At 48.3% G+C, this 16,719-nt stretch overlaps 1 protein-coding gene across 4 annotated transcripts in view; it reads left to right on the forward strand.

Moving 5' to 3' along the window:
* The window catches only part of ARHGEF7 (Rho guanine nucleotide exchange factor 7), a 908,392-nt gene that overhangs the window by 666,304 nt on the left and 225,369 nt on the right, over positions 1 to 16,719 (forward strand). For all 4 annotated transcript variants that reach the window (XM_085622182.1, XM_085622181.1, XM_085622184.1 and 1 more), the window contains one exon: positions 1,388 to 1,612. In XM_085622182.1, the coding sequence (XP_085478308.1) occupies positions 1,388 to 1,612 (225 nt within the window). The remainder of the gene's footprint in view (positions 1 to 1,387; positions 1,613 to 16,719) is intronic.

Raw genomic sequence — 16,719 nt, forward strand, 5'->3', positions numbered from 1 at the left:
CAGACGATTGTGCTTCCCTTTCTATAATACCGATAGCGCTGGAGCACTTAAAGCGCCAGCGCTATATTCAGAGGGCGTTCCCTCATTTGCATAAGGCTGTGCCCTATGCAAATAAGGGAATTCCTTTGACACTGCACCTCTGCCATATTACAGACGCGGGCGCAGAGTCAAAGAAGCCCTCAGAAGGCGCGCTTACAGTGCTCCATTTAAAAGGTGGCGCACTGTCAGTGCGCCTCCTGACAGCAGCCCACTGCGGAGAGTAAAGGTGGTCCCATGGACCCCCAAGACAGCCCCTTGCAGGCGGGTGCAGTCACTGACTAAGCTTTAACTTTATGCTGAGGATTCACTTCTAATGGTTGGCTTTGATGTGGGAGGTTAGACCATCACCTAGATATTAAGCACCTCTAAAGGATTGTGCGACTATTGTATGGATGTACAGCATTGTGTATATACATGCATGTTTTTATCAAACAGAAATTAGTCTCTTGGGTTTTGTGGTTCCCATCCCTTTTGCTTCCCATTACCCTACTGAACTGAAAACTAGACTTTAAAAATTATAGGCATCTGTGTTTACTCAACTATGTTAATTGTGCCGCTGATTTCCATCTTTGCACCTATAGCTACTTAAAGCCCTTCCTAAACGTAGGCTAAGAAACCTCTAAGTTGCAAATCGTAGTTTAGATACAGTTAGATTACTTTACCAGATTTGCTCTGTACTTCCACCGAAGATAAAATAAATGATACGGAAAATCGTTATAGGTGCCTGCTAACCTCTCTGATGAATTTAGCCTTGTCCATGTAACTGGGAATGTGATAAATCAGATGTGAATAAATTGAGAAGCCCTGATTCAATCATCCTTCTGGCTGGCTCCTGAAGGAATTTTAAAACGTATTTACTCTCGCCTTAAAATGAACCAGTACATTTATGCATTGAAGAAGGGAATTTCACCACTGACATAAACCAACAATGAGAAGACCTGTACTAAAGCAACTAAAATCTCAAGCTTTCAACTTTTTGATCATTGATATTTTTCATATTGAGTACTACAGACTTAAAAATATGGAAAATAAATAATTATTGTAATCTGATTATGTACAAAAAATTGAAGTAGTGAAAATGGAAAAGGCAGTTCAATATATTTCTTCTGATAATTTTCGTATTCAGATTACACTTATGTCTCCTGGTTTTTCAAATATTTTATTTTAAGGAATAAAATGCGTGTAGTTATGTCAGTTGTAGATGACAAATTTGAGAATTAATGGAGGTAACAGCATGTTGATGGCCCTTGAGAGTGATTCTATACAGGTGCCTTTGATTTGGCGAATACATCCTTAAGGTACTATTCCGTATTATTTGACTACCTTTCTTCCTTTGTACGTAATTTAGTTGCCCTCGCATCCTGTCACACCGTCCAGCAAGCACTCAGACTGCAAGCCGATGCAACTTACTCCAACATACCACACGCTCCCTCACCCTTCCCATCACGGAGCAACACACACCACAATTAACTGGGGACCACTGGAGCCTCCCAAAACGTCTAAACCTTGGAGCTTGAGCTGTTTACGGCCTGCGCCCCCACTACGACCTTCAGCTGCATTATGCTACAAAGAGGTATGGGGTTGGTGTTCTAAAATATTGCTGTATGATATGATATATGAAAAAGATGTTATGGGCATTCATCCCGAATTGTGCAATCGATTCATGTTTGTCTCCTGAATTGGCATGTTTATTTGTAAACTGCTGCACTGCTTTTATTGATAAGGTCTCAGCAATGTTATTATCTTGATTAATCACAAACGTATGTTAATACTTTAAACTCTTTGACCACTTCCTCCACTTTTCAAGCTCAAAACTAGCTTTTCATTTTGATGTGCTGTGCCATTTTGTAATTATTTTGTACAGTGCTCTAGTTGTGGTGGTGCACTACACTATAGGACGGGTATTTTGTGTATTTAAAATGCATCCTTGTGCCTCCCAACAACTGCTGTGCCTTGGAGTATCTCGAATCCGCCTGTCCGGGATTATTTTCACTTGAAACTTTGAGAAAGGAAAATAATTGTCTTTATTTGAAGATTGGTGTGGTGGTTTAAGTTGTTGTTTGTAACTATAAAATGGAAGCTTACTCCTAGATGATGTTGAGATAGCATGGGATTTTATTTTAGTGTACAGTGAGAAGTTTAAAGGCTTTATCCTTGATGGCAGATCTTATTCTCATTCACGCTGTTTAATAAGTGCAAATATCAATTGCCAATGCAAAATTCTTCTCCGATGCATAGATTTTCATGATAATACAGGATGAACACATTTGGCAGTTCGTTCCGATTCATTATTTCCATTTCTTTTGTTTTTTGTTGCTTACCAGAGCACTGCGTTAATTCTGAGTGGCCCATCTAATAGAAATGATCAGTAGATTAGTGCCAGGATATTGGGGTTCACAGCGGTTGGTGGATAAAGTCAAGCTTGAGATTCCCACCAAATTCTGTGTAATGGAGCATTTCAGAACTTAACGGACGGTTAAGTGCATGGCGCTCATTCAGGTTAATCTGAGTACCACTGTGACTCAGGAGGCCCAGTTCAGTGTTAGAACTGAATGGTGTAGTGGCATAACTCCAGGGTTATGGTAGAGGCTTGATGGAGCACCACTGAGTATTATGAACATAGAAGGATTACATGCTCTGGTTTCCCTTCTGGGACAACTTAACCATCTTGGGTTTAGGCTCCCTTTCACAACTTGGATCTGTAACTGAGAAAGACTACCGCAAGGATTCTGCCCAGAGGCTGGAGAATTTCTGACCTACCCTTTGGAAAAAATCCCCAAAAATGCCCTTACAGAACCAAGCAATAGAAAGACAAAGAGGGATCACTTTTTTGCCCCGAGGGCCCAGAGCAGTAGAAAACAGTTGAAGTACACGGAGCCACAAGACTGGCAGGTACCATTGTTAGGGGACATGAGGATGAAAGAAGGTTCTGGCAACAAAAAGGAAGACTAATTAGACAGAATTGATGCAAGAGTGATTCTCTTAAAGAAAAAGAAATCTAACGGAGAGGAGAAAACCAGTTGAACAATAACAGCCGATCCCCTACTTGCAATATCAGCACTATAGAGAGAAAGATGATGACCTTTTATGACAACTTTTCTGCCCTAGAAAGTTTCTGGCTCAAAATATTTTGGGAATTGTGCTGGAAGGTGTTAATTAAGAATATCAGTTGTTACTTGACACAATTTTACCTCCTAAATCGTCACATTGCGACAGGAGTACCTTTGCATGGGGAGTGCCTGTTTGTTGCATGTGCGACTGTAGATACACATGCTGTGCATACTTCTGCCATGTAGTATTGGGTTTGGACGTGTACAACTTGTGTTTTTTTTCGACAAGTCTTTTCTTGTCACGGGACCTAGTGACTCCACCAATTAGTGGTAATGCACATGGGCATCAGCTCCATTGTTAGATTGCTTTTTTCTCCACCATCTGGTTCAGAAGTCGATGTGAGCTCCATTTCGACGCAGCGTGGTGTTCTCGCCTCACCTTCGGATCCGTTCCTCATCGGTTGTGGAAACCATCAAATGTTCTCATTGGTCTCCACCAGCACTTAATGTTCTATTCCGTCCCAGTACACAACCTCCTAGAATACCATCTCTGAGGCCGAGAATGTCTCTGTGATGAAAAGAACTCCATTTCTGTTCTGTCGTCCTTGTCATGTTAAGTATCCGAGGACAGACCTCCATGAAGCCTGCAATATGTGTTTGTCTCCCAAACACAATGAAGACTCCTGTTTCGGCGATTCTTGCTTCTGAAATAAAAAGAGCCTTCTGTACCGAAGAGCTGGCCACATTGCTTTGACCTCCATGGCGCACAAAAGAGGGGGTTGAAGACACTACACACCTCTTTGGAGTGAGAGGGAAGTTGGATGTCGAACAATTGGACGTTTCAGACGTAGGAATAGAAGCGTCTTACTTACCAAAAAGCGCCAACTCAAAGAAAAGCCTTCACCGGCCCAGCTTCCAGTGAAGACCACAGTGATTATTATCACCTCCCTTACTTACCAAAGAAAGGCACCAGCCTCAACCTCCCAGGCCTCTTGTGCACCATTGCCTTACGGTATGGTCAACGGGGCTATGCTGAGCAGGACCTACACCCCGTATTAAACTCCGCGCCAAATTGCGCCTTGATGCCTCGAGCATCGACTTCAACCATTGCTTCAGTGCCGCATCTGAAGACACAGGTTTGGCCACTATCCGAATCTAAGCGAGTGGACCAAAAGCATTTGGAGCCGAGAAGACCTTCCCTGTAGCATTTAGAGCCAAGACACCCCACCTCAAAGCATTTGGATCAGAGAGAGACTTTGGCGCCTTGCGAACGTCCATCCAGACTACCATTTGTAGCTGCGTCCTCTGCCGCTTCTGAGGTTTTTGAGAAACCAATCCTTGAGTGGTTGCAAGAACACCATGAAACCAAGCAGCAGTGAATCAATATCGAACCGCGCACTGATCGAACCCTGCAAGTGCTGAAAGACAGCTCCTCACAAGACGAAGTTGAATTTTGAGAGTCCCTCAATCAGCCTTTAGAACCCACTATCAAGAAGGCTAAAACAAAGCAGTGCTGCTTCTCCACTGCCTCCTACTCACCCTCCCCAACTCTTATGATTTGACATATCGTCCACAGGGTCCCATGCCCTTGGGACGACTTATGACACACAGCCTCCAGCGGACTCAGATCCATACCTCACTCTTAATGACATCACCTCGTATCATGATGTCCTGCATAGGGCAGCTGCCTTTCATAAGGTAGAGATGCACGTGCAATATGAGGAGGATGATTTCCTCATGGAAACCCTCTCCTATACTCAAAGCTCTCTACAGTACCTCCTTATGATCTAGGGAGTCCTTAGACCGGCCACTGAAATCTTTAAAGCCAGTTAAAGCAAGAGTGGTGAAACTGAGTCGACAAGAAGTTCAAGGCTTCTCCCACTGACCCACCATTCATTCAGGGTCCGTTATCCCCTGATTCTAGTCATCAAACTACTCAAAAGCGAGTTAACGGACAGGGAATTAACCCCCTCCGGACCGGGAGAATAAGAGTATTGATGCAGAGGGTAAAAGGGTAGGTGCAGTCTACTGCTCATTGCAGCATCACTCATTTTATAGGTGTACTCTCCCGATATGACCGTCCCCATTGGGATAAGATGGTGGACCTTGTCCAGTGTCTCCTAGAAGAGTATCAGAGATCATCTCCAAAACTAACATCCAGGAGCACAACAGACACCTGTTCCTCGTACTGTGGTGCAGCCAAAACCCCCACCCCAGAACCCTCTTTCTCTTTTTTAAGAGCCACGCAGCAGTCGCCTTCAAAAGGCTACTATAGGTGTTGATACAGGGGTAAAAATGGCAAAGGCACAGCACCAAAGGGGGAGTGGACATCTGTCCAACAATCCCTCCACATCAAGCAGCTGGAGTCGCTGGCTATTCAGCTTGCTCTTTGGGACTTCCATCCTCTCATACAGACCAAAACAGTCTTAGTTCGACGGATAACACAACTGCTATATTTTACTTACAAAAACAAGGGGTGCACACACTCACTACAGTTGCAGATTGTAGCCTAGAGCATCCGAGCATTACTGGGGTGGACTACGATAGGGCCTATCTGCTCAACAGGACCAATCAGCAAGTCCAGAAATACAGAACATAATTCATTGTTTAGAATACCAGTCATTAAGGCTTTCATTGAAAGCCTCTAATTAATTTTCTCACCCCAGATGCCTCCTGCGTGTAATCTTAGTATAGTTCTCACAAGACTTGTGGGACCTCCTTTTGAACCACTGAGCTGTTGTCCATTGCTGTTCATTTTTTTGATGTTGGCTTTCCTTATAGCCATCATTTACCGCAGGCGAGTCCTTTCTTCATAGTTAATCATGATTGGGTGGTTCTCAGATTCACTTCCAAGTGCCTCCCTAAAGTAGTCTCCAGTTTTCATCTTAATCAAACCTAAAACTCCCAGTTTTCTTTCTACACTCAGAAACTGTAGTGGAACACACTCTACACACTTTAGATTTCAAGAGAGTGCTAATGTATTATATTGACAGAACAAAACCCTTCCGTAAGACTCAACAACTGTGTGTCCCACTCCAAGCCACACTAGAGGTGTGCCATTTCCAAGGCAGGTGTTGCACGTTGGCTGGTCAAGTGCATACAGATGTGTTACTCTAATGCTAAATGAAACCTGTACGTTCACTCCCAGACCTCATTCTACTGAGGAAAAAAGTGGCTTCGATGGCTTTCTTGGGCAAGTTACCACTAGCCGACATCTGTAAAGCAGCTACTTGGTCCACTCCTCATATCTTTACCAAACACTATTGTGTGGATGCCCTGGCCTGACAGCAAGCAAAGGTTGGCCAGGCTGTCCTACATACACTTTTTCAGTCTTCTGCAACATCACCAGGCTAAGCCACTGCTTTTGGGAGGACTGTTTTAGTCTGTGCACAGCATATCAATCTACAGCCTCACATGCCTCGAGCAGAAAATATTACTTACCCTGTAAGCATCTGTTAGTGGCATGTAGTACTATAGATCCACATGCACCCACTCTCGTCGCCTGCAATTGTTGCAGATATATTCTTTCTTTTAGTTATATGTAATACTTTGCCTTACATGGTCATCTTTACTGTGTCTTTATCCAGGAGGTGGGTGGCCAGGATCTTACTCAAAATGTTATAATCCAAATTAAGCATAGAGAGCGGCTTGTATGCAGTTTTATCAGATGGTGGTTTCCCTGGTTTCAGCAGCTGGATAATCACTGCCTCCCTTGTCGTCTCTGGGATCCTTCTGAGCTGCTTAGCCTGATTATATATTTCTACTAGCCGAGGTCTGAAGAGGTCGACATATGCTGGATAAAACTCAACTTGGAGCCTGTCTGTTCCAGGTGTTTTGTTTCTGGCCATGGCCTTGATAGTTCTCCTCACCTCTTCCAGCTCTATTTCCCTCCCTAGTGATTCCGCCTTTTCCTCCAATATTACTGCCAGCCCTATGTCCGCCATGAAATCTTCTATCTCATCATTCATGGGAGATACCCTACTTTCATAGAGACCGGTATAGTACCTCAGGAATATGTTGTTGATGCCGGACCTCCCCCAACAGCGCCCCAGGCTTATTTCTTTCTGTGTGGGCACGCACCATGTAGTTTTTGTAATCAAAACAGCGTAGCCGCTCTACATATTCATCTACTGTTTCTTTAGCCGCCAAGATGTCTTCTTGTTTGGCTCTCCTTTCAGGTCTCTCCCTCTCTAGCTCCCGGAGGCGTTGCTCTGCTGCTATGGTGTCCCACAATAGCACCTTCCTCACCCCTACCGCTTCAGATATGCACCTACCCCTTATTATAGCCTTGAAGGCTTCCCGTTCCACCAAGGGGTTCGCAGCTGTCCTGGCGTTCTCTTCAAAGTATTGCCCGATTGTTGTACTTATTGTTGCTTGAAATATTTGGTCCTCTAACGCCTCCGGCGTAAGACGCCAGTTTGGGATTTTTGGCCTACTCTTAGTCCAGACCAATCCCACCAATATGGGAAAGTGGTTGGCGATCGTCCTCGCCAGGTACTCACTTGTCTGCACACATTCATGCACGTCTGGGGAACACAGTATGGAAGCTAGCCTAACGTGCAATTTGTGTAGGGGCGAGAAAAATGAGTAATCCTTATCCCCTGGGTGATGTGCCCTCCAGGTGTCTATGAGCCCCCATTGTTACTGCCAATATTTGCACACTTCTGCTGCTCTGCGTATGGGTGAGTCTGGTAGGGGCAGGTGGGAATTGTCCAACATCACATCTTCAATGCAGTTATAGTCATCCACCCCACCCCCACTCCCCACCCCCAGTATCACCGAGCCCTTCGGAGCTGGGGTAAGTGTCCTGGAAAGGTGTGCTAGGAACAGGATTTGATCAGTGTTTGGCCCATAGATGCTACCTATCGTTACATCCTTCCCATCTAGGTTGCCAATAGTACCACATATCTCCCTTGGGGGTCAAATATTTGCTTAGTACTCCTGCCCTTATCCATACTAGGACTCCCCTATCAAAGGTCGAGTAATTTGTGTAGTATTCGTGCCCCCGCCAGCTACGTTGTAGCGCCGCCCCTTCTTTCGCAGTAATATGTGTCTCCTGCAACATTGCAATTTGGGCCCCCGCCCTCACTAAGTATGCATGTATCTTGTGACGCTTCACCATGGTGTGCATCCCTCGCACATTCCACGAGATGCACTTAAGGTCTGTGGGGGAACGCCATTGGATTGGTCTTCTCTGCTCCCCATCTACTACCCCACCCCTGACCCCTAAAAGTAACTCCCAAACCCAACAAACTCCCCAACACCCACTCCCCAGGACAGGTAAAGGTAGTCCAGATCCCATCCAAACAAGAAGAAATGAAGGTAAAGTTCCTTGTAACTTCAGGGTTGTGGAGCTTATCAACCGGGACCAGGAACTCCGCTCACCCGATCGCCCCCATCTTCGGCCCCAGCCTGATCTCCGACCAGTATTCTTTTCCCCAAAGTGACCCTCCCACTCCTTCCCTCAACTCTGCCTTCAAGATGCTATGTTCCAACAGGGTCCATGTTTTCTCTGCGACCTTGTTCTCTCCTTAGATGATTTCAGCCACCGATTTAGGCGTTATCTTGAGGCATCCGAGCATTCCATCTCACGACCACTGCCATTCGATCTGGGGCTAGACCCCGCCTGGCTGAGTTCTGCCACCGCTTGGCGGGCCTTGTGCCGTTCTGCTCTAGCTTCTGTTTAGGAGGGTGCTACCGTTGTACCTGGGCCCCTGTTTGATTTCTTCTGCACTTACCCCAGGGAGACTTCCCGTCTTTCACGTTCCCGGCCAGCGTCCAGCCATTCCCAGTCTTCTTGCGGTGTATGAAAAAACTGCACTCCTGTCTTGGCAACCACTCTGTCGTACAGGAAACAGCATTGAGTATGGGCTTTGAAGCTGTCTCACCTTCTTTTTAACTTCTAAAAATGAAGCGTTCGTTTTTGCACCTCTTTGGTGAAGTTGGGGAACACCATCACCTTACTGTTGGCCACTTGTAGGTCACCCTTCTGGCAAGCTTGCTTAAGGATATGATCCCGATCTCTGAAGTGCAGAAGTCTTAGGCCGCGTGGCAGAAGTGTCTTTCCCCACGTCCAGACCATCATAGTCATCCTCCGTCTGGACACTTCCCCCCCCCCCCCCCCCCCCCCCCCCATATTGATGGTGCTGTGCCCCTGCGTTTTTGTCACTGATGGGTAGCTCTCCGGGCTCCTCCCTGATTGTCTGTGGCTGTCGACTGCTTAATGGAGGCTCTGATCGCCTCTAGCCTCAAATTTCTGAGCCTCAGTATCCCCATTCAGCTCTGAGGTTTCCACAGATGACTCAGCCGCATACTGCAGCAACCCTGGTTTCGAGTGCTCTCCCTCCTTCAATGGGGCCTGGGTAGTCTCGGGTTTCTCTGGTTCCTGCCGGGTGTGGTGCCGAGTGTGGTGCTTCGTGCCCCCTGTGGGGCTTCTGCAGCCAGTCCATCCAATGTTGCCAGATTGGGCTATTTCCCGCACAATTGGGTGACTTTTTTTCCCAGTTGTGCGGGAAAAAACCATGCCTGGCGGGGGGCTACTTTTTGGGCTAGATTTAAAAGGTTGTGCGCAATTTTGTGGCCTGGGCGGGCGCCGACCACGAGGAGTCCGTCACGTTCAGTGCACTCACTCTTATTTTGCACATGCGTGTGCGGGCCAATGTGGGGGTCCCCCAGGGCCGTCAATCCAGTAGCGCGCGAAAACGCTACCAATGACTGCCCTGGGTATCATTTTTTGGCTAGCCCCTGCGGTTCTCTATAATGCTGGGACTGCGTGCTTGCGTGTGTCACGGTGCGTGACCTGACGGAGCTCTTACTTTCGGCTCGGCTCAACGGTGGTGGACGCCAGGACGCATCATCATCATGGATTCATGAGGAGGCGGACTGGAGTTGGACGCACGTGGTGTCCCTGCTGCTGCCGCCCACTGTGGTCCACTGGTGGTCACCCAGGCCACAGGCGGCGGCGGGTGGTGCTCGCAGGCAGCGCTCTCTGCACAGCGCAGGCTAGCCAGCCCAGTGAGCCCACCACCAGTCGACAGCACAGCCTGGAGTCACGCAGCACAGCAGCAGGCCGCCCGGCTGCACCCGCAGTTGCTGAGTCCGGACTTCGACGCCCGCCCCGACCTCAGGTGAGTGAGTCAGAGGCGCAACTAGATCCAAATTTCGGGGGGGGCGGGTGTTGTAAGCTAAATTTCGAGGGGGGGGTGCTGAGTCTTTAAGCAATAGACAGAGTGGAGATTGGGGCAGGGAATTCTTTCCGTCTCATCATTTTAGAGAAGTGCAGTTTCAATATTATATTCAATTAAGCCATGGTTGCTGCATTTTTATTTTATGAAACTAATAACCATTAACAAAGCAAATGGTTCTGGCTTGTTGTAGGTGTAACGTTACTTGTTATCATATATATCTGGATGCAATGACAGAAGAGGCTAAATACCAGTCCAGCGATACACAATGCTAAGCACAGATTTTTAGCTTAGTTGTTTTAAGCAACATCATTAATTACATCAGACACGCCCCTTGGAGAGACCCCCAGTTTTTTCATCACGCTTAAAGCCCTGGAAACATCATGTCACGATCACCTCATGGCCTGGCACTGTGCATCATGCATGACTCATGACTTCCACTTTTTCAGATTGCCTATGTGCAGGTGCATAGTGAACCCTCCCCCACCCCACCCCTTGCTTTAGGAAGACAGCAAGGGCGAAATTCTTGATGGGCCTCTTCTGTCTGCAACTCTGCAGACAAAGGCTCAGCTCATAATTAAGAGGAAAAGGTGGGCTAGTGAGTAAGTGAAGGGATGGGTGGATGGCTGGATGGATTAGTGAAAGCGTGAATGGATGAATGGAAGGGTGAATAGATGGAAAATGAGTGGATGGATGGATGAGTGAAAGGGTGGCTGATCGGTGAGTGAATGGGTGGATGGATGAGTGGATGGATGAGTGATAGGGTCAATGGATGGATTCATGAATGGATGAGTTGAAGTATGGGTGGAAAGAAGAAAGGAAGGATGGCTAAATGAAAGGGTCAATGAAGAGAGAAAGGGAGGATGAATGGATGACTGAAAAGGGGACTGGGTGGTAGGATGAGTAACTGGGTGGCTGGATGAGTAAGTGAAAGGATGGCTGGATGGGTGAGTGGATAAATGGCTGGCTGGATGGATGAGTAGATGGTTGGGTGGAAGAGTGGATGGATGAGTGTACGGATGGATAGGGTGAAAGGGTGGATGAATGGATGAGTGAAAGTGTAGATGGAGGGATGGATGAGTGAAATGATGGATGGAAAGATACGTACATTTTCAAATGGATGAATGTTTGGATATGGATGGAATTACTTGTACACGACCTCCTTTGATGTGTCTGTAAAACGTACCTTTTGTCCTGAATTTTGACCTCCCGTCCTGAATTTTTGTCCTGAATTTTGACCCTTTGTCCTGAATTTTTACACTCACCGTCCTGAATTTGCACCCATGCCAGTTGGTCACCCTATTTGTAGGAAGTGATGAATATTGATAGATGCCAGGAAGTTGACGTAGGTAAAGAGTGTTTTAACACCCAAACCAAAACTGACCACTTCGGTTGTTCGTAAGCCAGCCCAGCTTCGAAAACGGTCGTGCAGGGGCCACCCAACCTCGCACGCACCTGCTGGCAGCACCACGTGCGTCTGTCTACCACTGTCCTGGCATGGATCTGACACTCCGTGCTTCACCACGTTGCTGATGCCAAGGCGCGCACTGACGCACACTGTTTGCTGCTCAATCTGGAGCTGATTTCGGGGGGGGGGGGGGCTGAATCTTTAAGCAATAGGCAGAGTGGAGCTGCAGGGGCTCTTAGAAGTCGCAGTGAGAACTGGTCTTAAAAATTAATAGCATTAAGGCAGGTGCCCAGTTAACACCCTCCCAACATCTGTATATTGAATAGAATGTATATTTGTCGTTAAAATTGTTTCTGATGACAATTTGTGCATAATTGGAGACTTGCTAATTTGGGCTGGTTTTTGGGCTGAAACTGGTCTGATTGGGCTTTTTTTGGGCTTATATTTGAGCGGCTTTGGGCTTGGGACGGGTCTAAAAATCTGGCAACACTGAGTCCATCTGATCTCAACTCTCTGGTCTACTTCTAAGGATAGTAGACCCTGGGTCTCTCTAGGCTCTATATTCCGGTACTCCCGTACTGTTTTCTGGGTTTGTTGATAAGGGGGTGCAGTTCCGTGGGTGCTCTCTTCCTTGCGTCTCCCTCCCCCCTCGGATGCCTCTTCAAGTCGTTCCCCTCCACACCTTCTCCTTGGTGACTCACCTCCCTTCTGGCCACCCCTCACATGGCTGCCATAGTCCACACTCCGCCCCTGCGAGGCTCTCGTGCCTCTGTTGTGCGGTCTTTCTCTGTTGCTCTCTTCACTGCGCTGTGCCTGGTGCCTGCGTTTCAGTCCCTGCTGCCCTCTTCCTCCAGCGCATCCATCTCTTCCTCTGGCTCCTGCTGTTGCGTCGTTTCTCCCTGATTTAGTGTGCTGCAGCCCCTGCCTGTGGCGTCTCGCCTCACGCTTCGCTCTCTATGCAGCAGCACTCTGCAAGCCTCCCAGATCTTCCCGCTCTGCCGCCGCAGGGGGGTCCCAGGGCCTCTTCGGGTCTCCCTCCTCGGCAACTCAGTTGCGCTAGGCGCCCCCTCGACCTACCTTCTTTCTCGGCACTGGACCGCCATCTTGGATTTTCAGCAGCCAGCTGGGATCACCCTGCCTCTCCTCTGCTTCCATTAGGCTCCGTCTGTCCCCAGGTTGGTTGAAGTCCTTTTCCCGCACAGGAGTCGCAGGCAGCGTTCCGTCGATATCCCCAGCCGCAGTGCCTCCCCTCATTTGTCGCTCCCGGACAGTTTCACCTCTGCAAGATGTCGCAGCCCCTCTTGGTTGCTAACGCCGCAGGGGAATCTCAAAGCCTCACTAGCAATCCTCGGGAGTTTCGTCGCGCCTGGGGTTCCTACGGCTCACCTGCTCACTCAGCACTGAGTCGTCCTCCTGAAGTTCTGCGGTCTCACATCCGCCAGCCAAGGACACCCGACCTGCTGCTGCACAGTTGTCAACCAGCTCCGCCGGATATGGTCTGCCCCATGGCTGGTCAGGGTTCGTTCACAACAGGACCTCTGGCAGCATTCCTCTGTTTAGCTCGCTCTCCGCCCTTCTCTCCCCCACCATTCCAGACAGTTTTACTGCAGGTTTCCTCCTACATGGGCGGTTAGCCACGCCCCCCATGTAATTGTGTGGCAAAAAGTTGGCACATTCTGATCCACATGCAGTTTGTATTGTATGTTTACCATCTCCTCATCGTCCAGAGACGTGCCATCACTACCAGCAACTTTCCAAGAGGACGTTGAAGGACAAGAAGATGATTTGACTGCATGCCATTCAGGAGAAAGAAAAGTTAGGACCTTCAAGAGACTCGGGGGCGAAGGGGGACTATCGCCCCTTTCAAAGAGCCCCGTCCCCCTTGACATACCTGCACACAATGGGAGAACAGAAAAAACACAAAAAACGCAGTTCCCATTAACGTTGGCAGGTAGGAGATCAACGTCGAAGGAAATATCTGTGTGCTCGCTGTCACAGTGACGTCAAAAGGGCCTTTTGAACATCCATTGGCATCGAAGCGGCCGATGTCGGAGGAGATCGCCGTCGAGACAGTCACCAACTGTCCAGTAGAACCAGAGAAAGTAGACGAATATAGACATCGGATCAGACATTAAATCAGCAGGCTCGACCTCAAGGCATTTGCCGGCTCACTGCTGATCGATGTCGACACCGGCACCAGAGACAGCTGGCCTCACGTCGAAGAAGGTACGACACCCATAGATGTTGAGACACTCCTCGATGTCGAGAAAAATACATTTTGCCACAACTGAGCAAGAGAGGTCTCGGTCAACATCAAGGGCAAGAAGATCGGCATCCAGAAGCCGCTCTCCCTCTTAAGAAGGCAGAATCTTGCAACCCTCAGGGGATCAGGCGTCTCCTATTGCAGAGGAATCTCCTTCCGACACCATCAATATCTCTCCACGTTGGCTGGAGAGTGTTGAAAATGGCATGTACCACATCAAAGTCCAGAATCAGACCATTCCCAAACCTGCTCCCCATATAGGGTCCCTGAACTTGCACCTCCTCCTAAAAGTACACCTCTTTGTACTTTTTCTCCTAAGGCTCCATCATCACTTCCTCAGGTACAGACCCCATCTCCACAAATGTCTAAATTCCCACAGTGGCGGAGATCACCGTCCAGGAACCCACGGAGAAGAAGATCAAGATCTATAACACCTCACAGAAGTACACTGTCCAGATCTCGATCTCATCGATCTAGATCTCGCAGAGACAGTCACAGGTCTCACTCATGGTCCACCACCACTTCTCACTCATTGGTGAGAGATTACTCACCAACGTTGCCTGATTCACCTCCGGCAAGGATTTTGTATGTGGATGACCTCATCACCTACAATGATGTCCTAATCAGAGGGGCAGAGGGGCAGCGAAGAAGTACAAGGCACCTGACCAAGACCCTCACTTCCTCAGATCGGACCCACCACCAGGCACGGGGAAGCTGCCGTTGGAAAGATTCATCCAGGGGCGTCTTCATCTGATAAAGACAGTAAGCAAATGGACTTTCTGGGCAAAAAGATGTGCAATACCGCCACATCTTTTATGAAAGTCCCCAGCGTCTCCGTGCTATTAGGGAGGTACCACAGATCTGTCAAGAGACTAGGTAAGATTCTCAGGAGATCCTGCAAGAGGGTGGTCTGGGGGCAAACCAAGTCATCTGTACATCTGCTGATACATCTCGTCTCGCAGCCCATGGAGACTCTCATGGGATCTGTGCACGACTATCCTCCTAGCTACGCCTTACAGGCCTTAAACCTGAGGCCCAACGCAGGATACTCAATCTGCCATTCACTGTCAACTCATTATTCGGAATACACGCGGATGATAAGATGGCGAAAATTAAGTCTGAGCTAGATACCCTCAAGGCAGTGGACCTTGAGAAGTGCAAAGATTTCTACTGCAGGTTCCACCACTATGATCGTCCCTCTTATCAGCAGAGGGTTCAAATCCCTCACTGGGCAAGTCAGCAGCATTACCATGCCAGGTCGCATTACCAACAGCACCGACCGGCTTGAGGAAGAGGGGTTCCTTGTTGTAGGAGGCTGGCTCGGTATATGGTGTACACCTATTAGTGAGGTACTGTGCACTGAGTCCAGGCAACCCTTAGTGATAGTAGTAGTGATAGTGGTAGTGGTCCCTGATAACCAAAGCTCTCAAGGGGTACCTGTGGAGAGCAGTTAAGGCTTATTCAGAAGGGTGTAAAGCGGGTACATTACCAAACATTTAGTTAATGAAGCTTAAACACAAAGAATCACACCAGTGTTAGAAAAAATAGCTTGTATTTATTATACACCAACACTAAAATGTCCTTGGTATATCTCCTACTCAGAAATATCAATACGATATACTTCAAAACAGGTAAGTAAAGCACATAAAATACATGGGTCCCTATGAGGGGCCAAACCATATACTAAAAAATTGAATGCAAGTTTAGTTTCAAACCAAGACTAACACCCAGGGACCTAAGGACTAGGGGGAGCACGGGACCACCACAGGTAAGCAACTAAGGGTTGCTAGGCGCACATGTGCAGAGGTGATACCCAGGGTCAATATCCATAAGATAACGTGGGGAAGCCACGGTTGGAGTTTTACTGTTTCTGGGCCTGACTCAGAGGAAACCCGTTGGAACCAGGCAGGTTGGAGGACATCCCCACCCGTTGATACCCAGAGAACCAGGAAACCTACACCAGGGAGCCCGGGTGCATAGCTGCGAAGTGGTGTCGGAACCGCCCGTTGACGTCAATGAAGACCCGTGCATTTCCAGCAGCTACAGAGTCTAGTGGACCAGGTTGTGGAACCCAGATGTGGATTCCAGACGAGGAGTACCTGAAGAGAGTGGACACAGTCCAAAGCACTCGGCGGTGTCCAGGAGGAGCAGGAGCACGATGCCAGCCCTGGTCAGAGGTACTTGGCTGTAGCACATAGATCTTGAAGCTACAGCTGTGGAGCCCAGGCAGTGATGCAGGAGCACAGGAGCTGTCCCACGAGCTGTCCCACGCCGGAGGAAGAATGCAAAAAGGTCAGTGGCTGGCAGGACCACCAACAAGCCTTGGCAAATGCAAGATGTGTTGTAGAACACAATGTTTAGTTGCAGATCAGCATGGTCTGTGGGATCACCCAGCAAGGGTAAGTCAGGGCTGGCCTTCAGCAAGCAGGAGAGCCAGCAGGAATCGGTGGAGACCCCTGGTGGGAGTTGCAGGGAGCCCTCAGCAGCACACACAATATGGATGCCCACGTCGCCGGAGAAGCAGGGAGGACATCACTCTTGTAGCTGTGTGATGTTGAAGGCTGGGGCTTTTTAGAGCTTGAAGATATTTGGTCTGGAGAAACAAGCCTTGGCGATGACAAACAGACGTGGTGCACAGGAATGCTGTTCTGGTCAGCTGGAGAGAGGGATAACCGTCTCCCAAGTTGCAGGGAAGACTGGTCAGGTCTCTGGAGAGCCAACAAACTACCACCTGTTATGCAGAGTCACACGTCTGGTGTCGTCGAGGTGCCTCAA

The sequence above is a fragment of the Triturus cristatus genome, chromosome 8 (assembly GCF_964204655.1).
Source record: "Triturus cristatus chromosome 8, aTriCri1.1, whole genome shotgun sequence".
NCBI classification, from domain to species: Eukaryota; Metazoa; Chordata; class Amphibia; order Caudata; family Salamandridae; genus Triturus; species Triturus cristatus.